This window comes from Amphiura filiformis, chromosome 4, assembly GCF_039555335.1.
Source record: "Amphiura filiformis chromosome 4, Afil_fr2py, whole genome shotgun sequence".
In the NCBI taxonomy this organism is placed as follows: Eukaryota; Metazoa; Echinodermata; class Ophiuroidea; order Amphilepidida; family Amphiuridae; genus Amphiura; species Amphiura filiformis.
In genome coordinates, this window is record NC_092631.1 from 21,496,268 (window position 1) to 21,515,459 (window position 19,192).

General features: G+C 36.9%; 1 protein-coding gene across 1 annotated transcript; it reads left to right on the forward strand.

Annotated features, from left to right (window-relative positions):
* Nucleotides 1–975: 975 nt before the first annotated feature.
* LOC140150686 (SPRY domain-containing SOCS box protein 3-like) lies at nt 976–8,381 on the forward strand. The gene is made up of 4 exons (XM_072172768.1): nt 976–1,550; nt 3,352–3,539; nt 4,766–5,000; nt 6,545–8,381. Exons 1-4 carry the CDS (start codon nt 1,070–1,072, stop codon nt 6,883–6,885), a joined length of 1,245 nt encoding a protein of 414 aa, XP_072028869.1. The 5' UTR covers nt 976–1,069; the 3' UTR covers nt 6,886–8,381.
* The last annotated feature ends 10,811 nt before the right edge of the window (nt 8,382–19,192 follow it).

The following is a 19,192-nucleotide window of genomic DNA, read 5'->3' on the forward strand; positions in this document are numbered from 1 at the left end:
TATTTTTGCTATGTCACCTAGGGAACAAAACATCCTAGATAGTGGTTAAATAATTTCCACCATTTCCGTGGGGGCCTGATGCAAAAGAAAATCATCACGAACAATTTTCAGGCCCCCTCCCCCCTTTTTGACATGAAAATTATGGGTCAACCCCATAGAAAATCATATAAACTCAATTTTCCTGGGAAAATTTGTGGTCATTTTTTCTTAGGAGGGTCAAAACTTTTAAGGGCCCCCATTGCATCAGGCCTCCCCCTAACAAGTGTTTGTGAACGGTCCCTTAGGGGCTGTGCAGTAATTATGAGCCGGAGGTGTGGCAAAATTTCCAACAGTCATGCCCGAAAATGCTTGCCCCCCCCCTTATGATTCCCTCGGTCTGCCAAAAATTGCTAGTCCCCGGCCCCTGTCGGCCTGCCAAAAATATCTTTACATGGGCTTGTATTGTGAGCGAATCGAGTAAGAAAATTTGCATATTTATTTAAACGTTTCTGTACTGTTTGCCCCGGGTGTTTGCCTACTGTCAGACCCTGCCTACTGTCAAGTTGTCAACCCCTACCAGGCCCCACCACTCAGCACACAGATAAGAACATTTGTGTTGTGCGCCCTTAATTCTAACAACAGATCGTAGTCAATTATTATTGAGCGCCTGTGTTCTGTTCATTTACACTAACTTAGGTGGCTTTACATAATTGCAGTTTTGTTTACTTTGAATGCAGGGCTATATGTGCACTGGTACTTTTATTTAAACTGCGACTTTTTAGAACTATGGGGTAGAAATGATAGTCATGATGTTTTTGTTGAGTAATTACTATATAACAAAACATTTTCATTTGAGAACAAAAATCTATCGAGTCAAAAATTTTGCAAATTTCATATCTAACCCCTCTTTTTTACAGTAGAATGATCCATTTATTTTACGGCCCTCTAGCTTTCTATTGTTGTATCCAATATTTTCAATGCAATTATTACGTGGGAGAGAGAATGTTGAATAATTTGGGCGAAAACGAAAACAAACAAATTTCCAATATTGTACTAGAAATCAAAGTCCCATTTACTTTTCTAGTACATTATGACTAGTCCAATATCATCTGGGATGCGTTCTGGAGCAGATTCAAAGGTTGACGAAGAAATAGAGACCGAAGAACGACCGATAAAAAGGGCTCGTACTAGCCCCAATTCAACAGCAAACCCGACAACATCAACAGTACCCCTTACTGCAGTTAGGGGAGCTGCTGCAATAATTGATGCGACTGGGCTTGGATTGAATTTTCCTACTCAAAGCCGCGTATCTAGTAGTAATAGTAGTAGCAGAAGGGACAGAGAACAAGTCGCAGTCTCAACCACAACGAACGAGACGGGTAATTCATTTGTTCGATCGTCACGTATGTTTGTATTTCGCCGAGCAGGTAGAGCTCGAGGACGTTTTCTTGACTATTCGTCACAACAAACTGATTCAGATACGTTGGGCGATGGCTGGACATATGGGATTGGAAGCGAAGAGGAGACGGGATCGAGTGGCGCTGAAGATGATGAGAGACACAATAGGACAGGTATTCTAATAATAAATATTTATTGAAATGTTTTATAATTAAAAGACAGAATTAGACTAGTTTGCGTCTGACATCACTGTCAACCAAATTCCCTAAGAACCTTGATTGGTTAATAGCACGTGAAAGGAAAACCGATTCATATGGTGCCGATCGGTAAAAAGGAATTGCAGAAAATGAAGAAAAAATACATACATTTGTACTTTGTCAAGGCAAAATGTTATGAGCATTGGTCACACATTTTACATGAAACATGTCTTTATTTTGAGGGCAAATAAAATAATCAAACATCTGTTCACTTGATACCCTATAGTAGGCACGGAGTTTCAGCGATTTAAAAGCGGCAAAATCGCGCGGCGGTTTTTTTATAAAGCGCTTAAATGCGCGAAAATTCAAGTCAAAAAGCGTGAAAATCGTTTTCCAGACAGATTTTTGTCGTCCATCTGAAATTCACGATACACACGTACCCCGGGTCTACACCTCATCAAATGTTGATTGTTAAAAAACAATTAAAGTGCATTTTCGCCGTGATATTCCATCTCCGTTCGCTATGATAATTTTTCTCATTTCTGTATCAGTTTTGGTCCGAAACGTGGTCAAAAACATGAGCAAAGTCTGTCAATCTTGAGCAATTTTCGTTTGTACTTTCACTTCCGCATTTCTTTTTTTAAACTAACATGTTGTTGATGCTACAAAAACTAAAACACGCGCTACCACAAATAATACGAAAAAGGGGTTATCATTTGGATTTTGTCTTTAAAATTGCTTTTATTCATTAGATTATTTATGAGAAAATAAACTTAAAATATTAAAAATTGAATATTGTCAGGTTGTGATAAATAATTAAATAAACATTAACCGCACGTTAGCGGCACATGCTTGGTTGTAAACAAATCAATCGGGACTTCCCCAAGCCAGCGATCGTTCGGAAAGCATGCAAAAAGTGCACGATTTCCTGACGTTGCATTTACAAATATTGCAGAATTTACTTCAATTCTCAGCAGGTGGGTCAAAATTTTGAGGCTTTTATTATCTTAAAAATATAAAAGAATGAAAATTTAAGCCTGTTATGTTGTAAAAAGGTTATTATTGGTGAATTTACATCAATTGAAAAGTACCGGTAGTGTGTTTGGCCAAATTCTCAAAATTCACGATGGACCACCAAAATCGCGATGGACCCCCAAAATCGTGATTTTTTGCGCTTTTTGCGCGATCGCGCGAAACTCCGGTGCCTACCCTATAGCATTCTTTAATAACCTGGTCCTATAGTTTGTAGTGTAAAATATTGGACACACCAGGAGCCAAAACTTGGCAACCATGTGGTAAAAAAAGCCTGGGTGCCTGCCTGGTTAATATAAGCCTTGCTGTTCGTTAGTCATTGCCACTCAACTTTACAAGAAGATAGGTGATATCTCTGTTGATATCGGCAATAAAACTAAAGAATAAAGAGGCAATGTTTAACTGCTCCCTCCAAAACTACAGAAGTCAACAGAGCGTGCTTACGCATGCATGCCTAATAACTTGCGTTCGCTTATGCTCAGGAAAAGTGTGGATTCATCACCTATTGACAACACTTAGCTGCTGTACAAAGATATAGGAAGAGAAGTTTGTTAAAAACCTTATGATCTTTTGTAAAAGCACCCTATAAAAGCCCACATGTACATGTATGTGACATAGTTTTATTGTGAAAAATCATGGAACTTTGGTTTATGATAATTACCGCTACTGGAGGTTGGAGTACCTACAATGTATAATTCACCCTGTAAATAACTAGTCAAATGTAATTTTTGTCTTCCAATTTCAGACTTAGAATGGAGGTGGGATGAGGCATCCAAATCTAAAGCGTGCACACTGGCCAATCACAACACAGAAGTGAGGTTTCATCTAGATTACAGCTGTGGGACAGCTGCAGCCAGGGGGATGCAACCTATATCAGAAGGGCAACACTATTGGGAGATTAAAATGATATCGGCTGTATATGGAACTGATATGGTAAGGGGGGGCATGAGTGTGTTTGGAGTGTGTAGAATATTGGAATGGACATACATGCAGCCAATACCTTTATTTGAGTTATACATGTACATTAATTAGAGAATAAAGGTATTGTTTTTAACCGCTGGAGTGCATCTATTGTCTCATATAACACTGGCGACAAAAATAATGATGTCGCCCGTGTTATATGAGACGATAGATGCATGACAGCGGCTAAAAACAATACCTTTATTCTCATTCTTAAACATTTCAATGAAAATAAATATATTAAATTAATTATAATTTAGTATAGTATACCAAATTTTAATCAAATTATATCCTACATTTTACAAGGAATTACCTAGGGCTTAGAATCGATCAGGTATCGGGAATGTGTCTTGAAATTGCAAGACCAGGTTAATTGCCTTACTACAGAAATTACAAGGCTGATATTTGTATACCATTCAAGTTTGTAAGTGAAATACAACATGTAGAGCTGATCTAAGATGGATGTTATCTGCCAGACAAGTGAGAACTTTTGAAATTTACGTCTATGATGCCAAAGTTATCTGCAGTGGGCAGGCAATTACTGCTCTCTTGACCCCTGACTGAGTTTTATCTTTTTTAATATATATTTTAGGCCAAGTAAAATGTATACCATCCCGACTTTCTCAAAATTTGGTGAGGGAGGTCCTTATTATTTGTTACAAATTTACTATTCATTTCTGTGTAAAATTGCAATTGCAGCTGCAATGGCTTTGTGAACACATCATAAAAATGGGGAGACCCCTAATATTTTTGTTATTTTCCAAAAACCCTGTCTCACCTAGGCATTTTGTAACATAAAAGGGGGAGGCATAGGGTGCACTGGTGCATCAAACGACCCTCACATCAACCAACTTTTTTGTACCTACATGTACATTGTAGTCTTAAAATATACACAACATTTGTCAAAATATTAATACATGTTTATTCAAAATTTAAAATAATTATGTCTTCCAGGTCCACTGTCAGGCTGTCAGCCTAAACTTTTGGGCGTGATATCCTGTACTATGCAGCACAATAGCCATATGGCAGCTATTCTAATACACATATTTCTGGGTCACAATAATGGCTGCCATATGCATGTTACACTTTGTGCATTGTGCCCTGCCATGGCAGTAACTTTAGATCTGTCTCGGAATTTAGTATGTATTGCAGATTATAAATTATAATATAAATTTCTTTTTCCCACTTTTGTTTTATAGATGATCGGACTAGGTACAAAGCAAGTGAACATGGGCAAGTTCTCTCATCTTTTCTGCAGTATGTTGGGTATAGACAACAACGGAGAAAGTTGTGGATTGTCGTACACAGGGAGATTCCACAGCGGCGGCATGGGAAAGATGTATTGCACCAAATATGGCCAAGGAACAGTGATCGGGGTGTACCTCGATATGTGGTTTGGTACCATTACATTCTTTAAGAATGGAAAATGCTTAGGTAAGTAATTACACAGCAGTGTAAACCCTGATATTGTGTATGCCTTTATCTGTTGCATCTAAGAGTTTTTCCTTGCGTCTAAGAACATGTGCTATAAGAACAAGTTATCTTTGCAGCCATAAACTTAAGCACAGAATGGAGAAAGGTAGCCGCAGTCTGTGGCCCTCACGGACTTAGCGAGCGCGTAGCTTGAGGAACCGATACGCGCGAGGCATTCTGAGTCAAGCGCGTCAGCGCGACGCAACCTCTCTGGATAGTATACTAAATAGCAACAGAGCCCGAAAGTAGTGCTAGGAGAAAGGGTGAATGTTGTGACTTTTTTTTGTTACTGAAAAATGTGAGTGGACACTACGAATGAGCCGTAAACTCGGCAAATTGTATTCTGAGATAGTGCAAAATATGCGTGAAAGTCGTATTCATAGGTGTCTCAATTAGGCGCGACATGTTTCTCATTTGATAGCGTTTAAATCAATCAATAATCCTATTGCTGAAGACTATAATAATCTTCTACATATACATGTATAGAATCATTAAATAGCTCTAGTCTTTGTATGCTTTGGCTAAATCCTGTTCAAGTGGTGGGTTACAATTGCATTGTATTTTGTCTAGGTATGTATAAACAATAAACAATGAGAGGACATTCCTGAACCTCGTTGACTTGGGGATGATTTGAAATGACCGCCAATTATGACTTTATTACCAGCAATATGGAAAAAGAGACATGTAAAACCGAAAAAAGCTAGGTACCATTTTGTTGAAGGAGCAGAGTTCAACAAACCATAACCCCGCTTCTGGATATCGTTTGAAGTCAAATGATATACTATTTTAAAGCTTATGATGTATATTTTCTAAACACGAAATAAAACAAAATTGACCGGGCCGAGTTTACGGCTGATTCGTCGTGTCCAGTCACAAATGTGCACCAAATGTTAGCGTATAGACAGTCCTTGGTTTGTTATTTAATTTAACCCAAACAACATGTGTGATTTGATCTTCAATCATTTAAATTACATAAGTTTCTACGATTAGGCTAAAGATTAAAATGAATGAACAAATTTGGATGCCAAGTTCCAGATAAAAAAAATTTCATAGAAAACATTGGAATAGAATGCATGAATGACCTTTTAGGAAACAGGCTACATTCCAAACCACTGGACTATTTGCTATTGCCAACCTCAAACTCTAAATATTCAAGTTTACTCATCATTGGATAAACTTGCCTTGCCAAAATATGAATGCATAACCAAGCTACAGTTAGCCTTCAGGGGTTCAATGATGAGTTCAAGTATGTGCTATACAATATCCTTCATTTAGGAATTCGATTTGTTTCTGAGTTGAATAAAACTGTTGCAACAGCTGTAAAGCATTGTGTCAAAGACATTAATTTTGCCCGTACCAGCTGCAAACTCCTTGTCCCAAATGATGAACACTACAATGTAGCTAAAACAAGGTCCTGGCTTTTCTTGATACTAGTACCAATATTGTATTCTGTGGTTCATTGTATTTTCAATCTTACATGTATTTTTATTTTATTTCCAATACAGGTGTAGCAAGCAAAGGACTTTTAGGCAAACTCTGGTATCCAATGGTCAGTTCCACAGCAGCAAGGTCCAGCATGAGACTAGTCAAAGCCCGCTCATTCCCGTCATCGCTGCAATTCTGGTGTTGCTCGGCTCTCAGAAAAGCCATTCCACCGGATCTCAGTGTCCTGGAAGCGCTCGAATTCCCGCCAGGGTTAAGGGTGTTCTTAGAAGACAATCTATCGTGGTTGCTAGGTGCGCACACATCGAGAGCGGAGGTGGAATGCAAGAGTAAAGGGACGCAAACCATTTTGAGTACGACTGCCGTGCATCAGCAGCAGAGAATACGCGCGCAGCAGAGCTGAATGTTTGCTTGTTTTAAAGCTGCATGGTATCATTGCCGTAACAAGAGTTGAAGCGTTTATATTTGAAGCTACTTGGTACAGTTAGTCAGGTGCTGTGATGATGGATTTTTCTTTGGAGACTGCTGGGCTATAGGGTTGCACGACTAAATCGACTATTATAGGGTTGCATGACTAAATCGACTATAATCGTAGTAACGACTATTAGAGGTAGTCACAAATTTTGACTAAGACTTGGTGATAGTGGCCTATTTATTGTGTCCTCAAAAAGTTCAATTGGAGCATCAAATGTGGCTATAAATTTACACTATGGTTTTCACCAAGGTCCTGGCATGACCCAGGGTGACCTAGTTCATTTTTTAGGCGATACCGTAACACCTCTTCTACAAGCATATAGAGTGCTTCTGATGAAAGCTAAATTAGTCCAGGTGCCATTATGGAGTTTGAGCAAATAAATTACAGATCCAAGCATATACAAACAAGTATTATTGTAAGACCAATCTTTTGTATTTGCATATTCACACTTGTTTCATATTAATTAAGCTTTCATCAAAAACACTATATATTCTTGTAGACAAGGTTTTACGGTATTTAGAAAGAGCAGTCACATACTGCTGAAGGACCTTGCAGAATACAATAATGTTGTTGAAATTGGTCGTCTTCAAATTATTATTTGTGGGTGCAGAATTCAGTGATAATGTTTTGTTGTATTGGGCCATTCCATTTAAAATCCACATTACTGTGGAAAATTTTGGAAATATCTTCCACAGAGGGAGTATGAATATCAAATGAAGTTTAAAACACATTAGGCAGCTCTACTAGAATTTCATACACCCTCTGTATGTTGTTTCGGAGAAGTCTTTAATTTTCTGATTCCTTGCACCTTGTTCCATCCATTCTGAAGACCATACCTTAGATGTGCATAAGTTATCTGATTTTTACGCTATGATAATCTCCAAAATAGTCGTAGTAGTTGTGCCAACTATTAACCAACTCTAGAAATGTTGAAGCAGTGCAACCCTACTGGGCTATAGCCAATCAAACAAAGATTAAATAACTAGTTTGCTGTGAATTTTGTTCGTTTTGAATCAACATTCCTAATGAACTTGTTCAAAGATATTAGTTTGTTTCTGACGTCAGGGCAAAGGCGCGGTATGATTGGTTGATGACCTGCGCAGTACGTCATTTTTGTTCTAGTTGACAGGATGTCACACGCAAACTAGACTTCAAAATTCTGTCTTCAGTTATACATACATGTATAAGTTCCTTGCACTGTCTTGAGATGCTCCCAAATGGGAGTCCCAAATTTGATAAATGCATCTCCCCAGCGGCATCCAGGCCAAAGTTGTAATTAGGGCAAAAAGTCATCCCGCTGATCCGGTTGGAGAAGTGCCTGACTGGGACAAATGAATGTGCACAAAGTAAGCAGAAACTGGCAATATTAATGGTAAAATTCCCCCCCAAAATTGCCCTAAGGGGGCTATCATTTTCTTCTGAAGGGGGGGGGGGGGGCATAAATTTTGGAAAGAAAAATAGGGGGGGTCATAAATTTTTTGATGACCAAAATGTAGGGAGTCACAAGATGACCACAGATAGTGTGCTTATTTTATTCAAAAAGACTGATTGCAATACAATTTTATGTTTAGGGGGTAAGGTGTATCGGTGGTGGAGGTCATAACATTTTTGTTGCCAAAATAGGGGAGGGGGTTGCAATTTTATTGACACAGACTTTTTGTAAATTTGGGACCCCCCATTCCGAAGAAAATGATAGCCCCCTAAAATTGAACTGTAACAGGCCTACAGGGCGATAAAGATGCACATGTACCATTGTACCTGTACCCTGTAATAATGTTTACTGCTTTTGTCCCCTTCATGGAGATATCACTTTTCAGGGTTTAGTCTGAGTTCACACTTCTGAATTTATTTCAACCAATTTCTTGAGTTCTTACTCCAAATCTACGCATTACATGTATTTCAAGCTTTTACTTTTCACCAGTTTCGGGCTTTTTGTGGTACTAAAGTGGTATCTCCGTGTCATGCATGACATTGCCAAGTACAGTCCAACCTCTCTTATCCGGACCTCTTTTATATGGATCTCTCTGTTATCCGGCTGTGAAATTTTCAGAGGAAAACATGTTTTTGATGATTTAACACCTTAATTCCATGCTCTGAATGCTTAGAATGACATCTATATTGCACAAAGCACTCTAAAGCCATCTATTAGTGCTATTATCCCATATTAGCACAATCTTTTGTTGTCACTATTTCAGTCCTTGGAACTTTCAATATAGAATTACATGTAATTCACTTATCCGGATTTTTCACTTATCCGGACAATGCTTGGTCCCATCATGGCCGGATAAAAGAGGTTGGACTGTATGTCGCATTTAGCAATTGATATGCCCATGTCATATATGTAGCAAAATTTAATACTTGTACCCAAATCACATATAGCAATTTCACTAAATGTGTTGATGGATCTGAAATAGCATTGTCTTGATAACTTTTTATGATTATTTTTAGCCAATTACTCTTAAAATTGTGTTGATTATTCCATGGTGATTCTAAGATTTATTTTAGCTACACGGTCGGCTGTAACCGTCACTAGCATGAATTTGCTGAATTCATAATATCAACTTTTTTTTGAGCCACTGAGAGTGGTGTTGTGATGTTTTGGATTTGATTAGAGTTTGGAAAATTTTATCTCTCCAAAATTCCATTAAATCTGATTAATTAGTTGATAGTTAATAATTGATTAATAATGAGCATCGACGGTTGATAAAGATCGAACAAATTTGGTTGTGGTGACTTACATGTACCGTATTTGTTGTATTAAATGCCCAAGGGGCGTTGCATTTTTCCAAACAGGGTGCATTTATTGAAAGTAAATTTCCAGCGAAAAAACCTTCAAAATCGGCTGAAAAAACATCCTCCCGGGTTCAAATTCAAGATACAACAAAATTACATCCGTAAGTGCATCATCAAACAAGAATCTCATGAAATTAGTGAAATTGTACCATAATTGAGTAATGAAGTGGATGGACATTTGAGTTGCAATAGGTTTTTTTCCATGCAATTTAGCGATCATCACTGACATGACAAATGGAAGTTTTATGCTTCCTCTCACACAATATGGCATGGCAATTTTTTTGCATTTTTGTCCCTTTTTTCATTGAAAGGGGGCGTTTATTAGAGGGCGAGCGTTTAATACAAACAAGACGGTATACATGACGGTTGTCTGTAATTAGTACGGTTACAGGAGAATGATTTTTTTAAAATATTTTTATTATTTTAATTCTTAAATTGAGGTGATTTTGCCAGTCATATATTGGTTGTGATGAGTTATATTTATGGGTTTTTTTCTCCAGTAGTTTTATCTTTGCATTTTGTGCTCATGACAGACCAATGTGATTTTCTGTTATTTTTAAAATAATTGATAGAGCATATTGTTCTTATGTTACATATAATTCAGGAATACATATATTACAACTTTCATTTTACAATGTTGATGTTAAATTATTTTGTTCAAACATGGGGCGATTGCACCATAGAACTGGATACAAAGCTCCATGTTCAGTTTGTGTTACGTATGTCCGTTCATGTACTTTGTGCTCGAACTACATTTTTACAAAGCAAGCTAGCAACGATATACATGTAGGTGAAATTTTATTGCTCAATATGTTTTTCGCCATTTTCTGTGATTCCTTTTTTCCGTTGAAGGCACCAGCTGAATCAACCTTCCTGTTATGTGCTACTAATCAATCAATAAAGGGTCGTAGGGCGTTTGATTGACAGTGACTTCAGACACAAGTTAGTCCTTTTAACCCCCTAGCCCCTGAGCACTACCTGCTGATCTAACATTACCTCTGATTGGTCAATTGCATTATATTTTCACTTTAATCATCAATCAGAATGGAGCTTTGCAAATAATTCACCCCAATTTTTTTGGCATAGTGAAATTATTCTAACAATGTTGCTGATTGGTCCAATTGATAATGAAAATTTCTTTTTGGCCAATCGGCAGGTAGTTCTCATGGGGTTAATTCTGTCTCAGAAGTTTGTTGTTTTATACACTACCAGATTCCTATTGCAGCAGACCCAAAAGGTACACTGCTGGCCAGCTACTTTGTGGCTACTCTAGAGTACCAGTGCAGCACCAATCCAGTACCAGTGTGTGTGTATTGTACTCTCCCGACGAAAAGTTTTTCCGCAGTAACAATTGTTGAATTTTTAGAAAATAATACTAACTTGAAACCTATTTATTTACTTCAATATCATCTATAATACCTTTAATCAGTTTTAATCAACTTTTCAACATCAAAACATTGCTGGAAAATAACGAAACAAACTTTCTTATGATCTCATGAAAAACCTGTACAAAATCCCCATAGGAAACGTGGCGGCGCTATGCTTAATTAGCTAATTATGACGTCAGTCCTTGACGACCACCATAACAACAGATGACACCCGGGGTATTTGAACTCTTTTTAAAACATGTGATGCATAACAAATGATCAAGGTTATGAATAGTGCTACTAGAGGAATAAAGCTATCCCCCGATCCCCCGATTACAGATTATTAATTGATATGCGATTATGTTATTTGCCACGATCCAAAAGAGATACATTGTAAATTCAATTCAGTTAATATCATGCAGCCTTACTACAGGGATTTCCTACCTAGCAGCGCATTATAGTTTAATTTCGACTTCCAAAATTGCTCAGTTTTAACATCAGATCAGGCTCAAAATGTCAAAAATTACCGATCACCAGAAGGAAATGATAGAAGCATATCATATATAGTGAAGGAAAATCTAACCGTGAAATTGCAAGATTATTGAATATTGACCAGGGATCTGTGCGATGTAATTTGACTCGGGTGAGAAAAACAGGAGATTCATGGCTCAGTGGACAATCGCCCGAAATCTGGATGGCCGAAAAAAAACCCCAAAATAATAATAACAACCGAACCCAAATAGCATTTGCATCAAACCACTGTTGCATCAAACATTGTTGATGATGACCAGCAGTGCAGTCGGGATAACTGCAAGTCGATCATCACAACTTTTTGATAGCAACAGGGTATTGACATCATAATGAGCCTCATTAAACAGCGCCGCCACTTTTCTGAATGGAATTTTTACTGTGTAATTTACCGCAAAATAAGAATATTTTTTCTTTCTTTATTTTTGTAATAAATGAGGGTTCCAAGTTCCTGCAATTATGACCATTATTGATTAAAGGGTTTATATTTTAGAGACAGTTAGGTTTGATACAATTTCCATTTGTAGTATCATTACAATTTAACAATTTCTGCGGTTATAGAGGGTGCGGAAAAACTTTTAGTCGGGAGAGTACATGTATATGTGTGATTCCATTGTGTGTACATGTACTCAGTACTCTATAGAGTACCAATGTGTAGCTGGGCAGGAGTGTAGCTCTGTCTGGGGTGGCAATAATAGGAATCTGATGTGATTGATTTATTTGATTGATTTTAGTGTTCATTTTGTTTTTTGTAATAATCAAAAGCTTTCAATACCGTACCGGCACTAATTAGTACCTCCTAATTATCAGCATTTTACAAAGTATCTTATTGCATAAAATTACAATGTAAAACAAAAATGCACAAGACAGTCATTGGATATATGTGTATTTTGCATCTAAATTCTATATTCTCTGTGAAAATATCAGAATGGTGACAAGCCTACACATTCATATCAGTGGTGTAAGGATTGCCAAGAGGTGCATTGGGATATCTATTCCAGTTGAAATCCATACACACCCTTTAGAAGACATGACCTTAATCTCTCACGCAGGGGGTGTAGATTTCAAATGGAGTTGCCCATTCAGGTAATCTCAATAGAAATTCACACTCCCTGTGTGGTAGATTAAGGTCATGTCTTCCATAGGGAGTATGGATTTCAACTGGAATAGCCCATTATTCATGCTCACTGACTTGTATTTATAAAGTGTACAGACCATTAATTAGCGACAAAGTGTCAAGGGCAACAAACTTTATGTTCTTCTATCATCACAGTGCACAGCAGAGCGCACAGCACACCTGCTTATGTAGGTGAGAATGGAATGTCAGGGGTGTGTTATTGTGTGCATACCTGCTTATAGGGGAGAATGGAATGTTAGGCTGTGTTATTGGAATGTGCATACGCTTTGGCTACGCGTATGCGCTCCACCTTGAGGTAAACAACTTGAAATATTTGGGCAAAAAATTTTATATTTTCTCTTTAAATCACACTATTTTGTGGTAATAGAATAGAAATAAAGGGTGCAGCATTATCCTTTACATAAATAATTGTCCTCGGCAGTAAAACGTTTAAATAATGGGTTCGGCTGCGCCTCACCCATTATTTACATTTTTACTGCCTCGGACACATTATTTTCGTGTAAAGGATCATGCATTACCCTTTATTTCTTAATTAAAAAAGACTACGCTAACTTCCACATTCTGCCCACGTTATATACTGCGCCAATAAAGTATCCTTACACTTGGAAAAATAATCACAATTTCAAAACTGAACAATATTGGGGTAAATTTGTTTTTTCAATAGATGCACTATCTAATCCTGCACATTATGACACCACATTGAATCCAATGTGACCTCTAGAAGTAAAGTTACAAGCAATTGAATAGACGAGGGTCCAGTTTTAAAAGTGACAAACTGTCCTATACAAGGTGCAAAAAGATTCCAACAAGCTTAAACAAAGAGACAACACAGTTTCTTCAATGAAGCGTTATTTAAAGCAGTTTTATTTCAGTTTTTACTTCTCTATATTTTTTATAACTTTCATTTTATTTGTCAGTTCTTTTGTTGTTTCAGTTTTCTTTTGTTCCTTTTGTTTAAAGCCAAATGCATAAATTAGCCATTCACCACTTTCAAACCAGATGTCTAGTCTGTGAAGTTTTGAATAGGCCAGTTTGTCACTTTTAAAACTGGACCTTCGGCTAATCAAATGCTTGTAACTTTGCTTCTTGAAGTCACATTGGATTCAATGTGGTGTCATAATGTGCAGGATTATGTACAATGTAGTGCATCTATTAAAAAACAAATTTACCCCAATATTATTCAGTTTGGAAATTGTGATTATTTTTCCAAGTGTAAGGATACTTTATTGGCACAGTATACATTGTATGAGATGATAGCATGGCTGCAGCATGCACTACAGAAAGCTGCTCAGTTATTATGCTCTTCTTTTACGTATTTGTCGTTATATTTTTATTGTGATTTCAGTAAATTTTCGAACTTGTTTTTCTCCTAAACTCTAGGTTTGTAAAATTAATGTGATGGTAAATCGGTAAACACATGCTTATTATAGCAGGCACAAAAATACAAACAAAATCTTTATCAAGCCTGCAAAAGTTTATGACCAAGGGCACACATCGCCCATGAAATAGTTTGCTTATTTCTAGCACTGTGCAGATATCACACCAACTGTCAAAGGCCAATATCATATGTGACACTATCTGGTCCATGGGGGCCAAAGGCGGCAAATTTGAAACTGAGATGAGATATAGGTAAAAATATGGAGTAAAAAAGGCAAAAATATGGAGTAAAAAGGCAATAAAATACATAAGAAAATAGACATCAAAAAACTTCATAACTTTAGAACCAAGTATGCTAGACCTTTGTGATGTTTTCAGTAAATGATAGCCTATTGTATACTGTATAATGTAATAATTACAATATAACTCAATTTTCAAAAATGCCTCCTTTGGCCCCCATGGACTAGATCGTGTCACATGTGAGAGCTGAAGGGAAGAAATGTGTGTGTTATCTGTACCTCGTAGCAAGGAAGTTCTTGGAATTGAATAGGTCACGCATCTTGTATTTTCATGGTTATTGAATCTTCACAATTTATGGGGGGGGGGGGGAACCCCATTCACCAGCTCCACTTTGTTCACTTGCATTGAGGTATTCCACTTGAAAAATCTGCCAGAGGGATTATGTTTTTCAAATGGAATGGTTAGGATTAACTACTTTGAAACTCATACTCCCTCTGTATATGGCATTACTTCTATCTTCCATAACTGGAGTGAGTAATTTCTGATGGCAGTTACCAAAGTGTATATTCTATACAAGACCCATACTCCCTCTGTAGAAGACTTTAGCTAAACCTTCTACGGAGGGTGTGCGTATTTCAAATGGACTAGCCCATAAATGCTGCCACCCTAAGAGATTAGGATAAGAATAGGATTTAGGGATAGGATCAGATTTTAGGGTTAGGAAAAAGGATTAGATTTAGGTTTGGAGTTAAGATTGGAGGTTTTAAATTAGGGTTATACTTAGAGTTTAGAGTTAGAAGGTTGGGTTAGATTTAGGATTAGAGTTTAAACTTGGGTTTAGAGTTAGTTGTAGGGTTAGAGTTAAGTTTAGAGTTAGGATTACAATTTAGAGTTAGGATTAGAGTTAGGATTTGTATTAGCATTAGGGTCAGGATTATGGTAAGGATTGGGCTATTGTAGTTGAAATCCATACACCCCCTATGGAAGACATGATCTTAATCTTCCACACAGGGGTGGAGATTACAAATAGAGTTGCCCATTCAGGTAACTCCATTTGAAATTCACACTCCCTGTGTGGAAGATTAAGGTCATGTCTTCCATAGGGGGTGTATGGTTATCAACTGGAATAGCCAAATATGGTAGGGTGGCAGCCATATAGTAAGTAGCTAGAAACTTTCCATTTTCAATTAGTAAAAATTTGGGATATTTAAAGTCTCTCTGTATGAGGGAACAAGATTTACTATCAAAGTTAATTAATGTGGGTACACATCATAATGTATGAAAACTATTATACTTAGTTCTCTGGTTAATAGGATGAACACATTTTAATCTTCCCCCAGAGTAGCCAGTGCACATAAACATTGAAAAAAAAACCCACTCCAAAAACCCCAAACCAGTGCATCTGGACGGATTCGAACCGGCGACTATCGAAATACCAGCACGACACTCTAACCAACTGAGCACGATAGAGAAGAGAGGAAGGTGCCAGTGCCAGCTGTTTACAACGTTTATGTGCACTGGCTACTCTGGGGAAAGATTAAAATTTATTCACATCATAATGTAGTATTTAAACTTTTGATCCCTGACATGGGTTGCGCAATGAAAATTATGAGATACATTTTAATCCTGTGTTGAGATAAAAAGTTTAAAATTCAAGATGTACTTTACTGTTTTTCCGTGTTTTCATACTGTAAATGGGCTATTCCAGTTGAAATCCACACTACCCCTGTGGAAGATTTTGGAAATATCTTCCACAGGGGAGTATGTTTTTCAAATGTAATTGGTCAGAGGTAATCATTTTGAAACCCATACTCCCTTTGTATAGTGGCTTCACCTATATCTTCCACAACTGGAGTGAGTATTTCAAATGGAAGTTACCCAATTGTCTATTCTATTTAAAATTGATACCCCTCTGTGGCAGACTTAAGCTAAATCTTCCACAGGGGTAGTGTGGATTTTTAATGGAATAGCCCAATAGCTGTAAAATTCTTAGTCTGATGCAAAATGTCTGCCTTAATAATGTAATTATATTAAACAAGTTTAAAAAGTGTGTGTATTTTCTCTGCAATTGAACATCCACCAATCAGAATGATTTAAATACATATGTATGTACGTTTTTATCACTTTGGTAGCCTTGTGTTAAAGTAATATGTGAAGTTATATGTATATGAACTGAAATTTGTGTATTGTGTAATAGCCAAGTCAATGAGGAAATAAGTATTTTATTAAATTTTTCCCCCATTGTGATTTGCATGGATAATTTGTTATGTAAACTCGGGAATATAAATTACCGGCTATCATTATTTTTAAGTTGGGGTCCCTAGAAGTTACCACAAATAGGTAGGATTGACCGTTATATGATTACTACCGCATGGGTTATGATCAAAAATGTTAGAATTGAAGAGTACATACTCTGTGTCATATTTGCCTGTCGTCCATGGAGGTTAAGTAGCATACCTTTCATCATGTGCCTGACAAACTTTGATTCAAAGTTAGTGCTCTTTTCTGCACGTAATGCCTTGTGACGATAACACATGCTAAGTGCTATATGAATGTGCACAAAAGAACACTCAAGCTTAAAATCACCAAAACATTTTGAGTTTTTGTTGATACAAGCTGAAGGTGGACTATTTTGCATTTTGGCTCCCATGCATGACAATCCAGGGCTATTCCAATTGCAATCCATACACCTATAGAAGACATCACCTTCATCTTCCACATAGGGAGTGCAATAAATTTCAAATGGAGTCACTCATTCAGGTAACCTTATTTGAATGGAGTCACGCATTCAGGTAACAGTAACCCCATTTGAAATTCACACTCCCTGTGTGCGAGATTAAGGTAATGTCTTCCTTGATAGGGGATGTATGGATTGCAACTAGAACAGCCCAATCATGGACACTATGCACCAGCAAAGTGGTTACATAACTGGTAACTGGATCACACACCTTTTGAAATGATGGTACATGGGGGTAGACTTTGCTTGGGCGGTGATCATTTCGATCATGGTTCAGGACTCCAGTTAAGTTGAGGTAGTAGGATTACACTCAACACTAATGGCAAATTCTGAGTTTGTGCTCTTTAAGCCTAACTTGTTGGGTAGAATGTTAATGTAGTGAAATTTACAGCAGAAGTGAAGTTTGTGCTTCAACAGTACATGTATATGAGAATAATTGTTCACTGTATTTTTGTGATGGTTAAGCATGGATATTTAGTGATGCTGAAAAATTTAAGCTAGTACCATCTGCCATCTTGTGGATTTTTTAGGTTATTTTGAAATTTACAGGAGCTGCATGACAAGAAACAGAATGGGCCTTATTGTAATGTATTATAAACATCTCACAAAAAGTAACTAACCCCCCATAAATAATGGCCATTATTCAAAAAGGGGCTATTGTATTACAAATCTGTAAAATGCGTTGGAAGCAGAATTTATTTCTGCGCAATTTTGACACCTCATTTGATACGAAAGCCCAGAAAAATAAAACACCGGTCAATTTAATGTAGCGAGGTCCAGATTTGAAAGTTGCACTTACATACAAATTTTTACAATACAAAAACACTCAGATATCATTACACAGATTTCCTTCCATTACACTGAAATAAATGTACCATGTGACTTCAATATTTAGTCAATTGCTACAAATGAGGGGTCAAAATGTGCAGAAATAAATTCTGCTTCCAACACATTTTACAGATTTGTGATTAACAATCACCACTTTTTGAATAGTGGTCATTATTTAAGGGGGGTTAGTTACTTTTTTTGAGATGTTTATATACGACAGTGTGAGAAAGGTTGGTCCTCAGGTTGAAAGCCAGTGAAAACCGCTGCAGGCTTGCTGATATGCTATCCTTCAAATTTTGTAATCAAAGTCAGCATTATGGACTCAGCTGATTTAGCATCAATCCTTCACTGCTATTGAGTAGAATCTGTTGCTGATTTGCAAGTCTGAAGTCTTTAAAAAATCGGATAGCAATGTTTGCACAGTATTTTTTGTGGGACCTGAGAGCACATCATACACACTAATTTGCATTCTGAATACGAGGAATGTCCTTCTGATATCAAATACAATTTTAGGTCTTTGGGGAAAAAAATGCATGTCTTCAATACAAAAATTTTCAATTGATGGATGGCTTTTTCTCCCAGCTACATACACTTTAAGTACATATCATTAGAATTATAAAGTTTACTTAGAGAACTGTTAAATGTTAAAAATATCAATTTTTAATGATTTGCCATTAAATTTGTATTATATCGCGAATTATAAAAAAAATCAGAATTATTTGATATCATCAGGACATTACTTATATTCAGAATGTAATTTGATGTGTCTAATGTGCTTTCATGTCCCTTGCTATCTGATCCCTTAAGAAAGTGTCATAAATGTGAACCAGTGTAACATTAAAATAAGTATTATTTCATTATTTGTCAATTTTACAATTAATGAGTTTGGGCCTGTTAAAGTTTTCACCCTAAAATGTTTTTTTTGCTTATTTTTAACACTGTACATACTTGGTGCAAAGAAATTAAACTATTCCACTCCCAGTTCAGTAAATCTTATATATCAACAGTTTTGTTTCAGTAAAAACTATCAGTTGGCCTATAAAAATGAAAGTGCTTTCATTATGAGGCTGACCCTGCCCTCAGAATCTCTTTCAGAATCGGTTTCCAGAATCTAGCAGACTATTTAAATATAGTATTGAAGGCCTTCCATCTCATCTCAGCCTCATGTCCCAGCTCAAAGAATGGGAAAATCAATATCCCAGGATTGAATGTTAAAATTTGATGTTA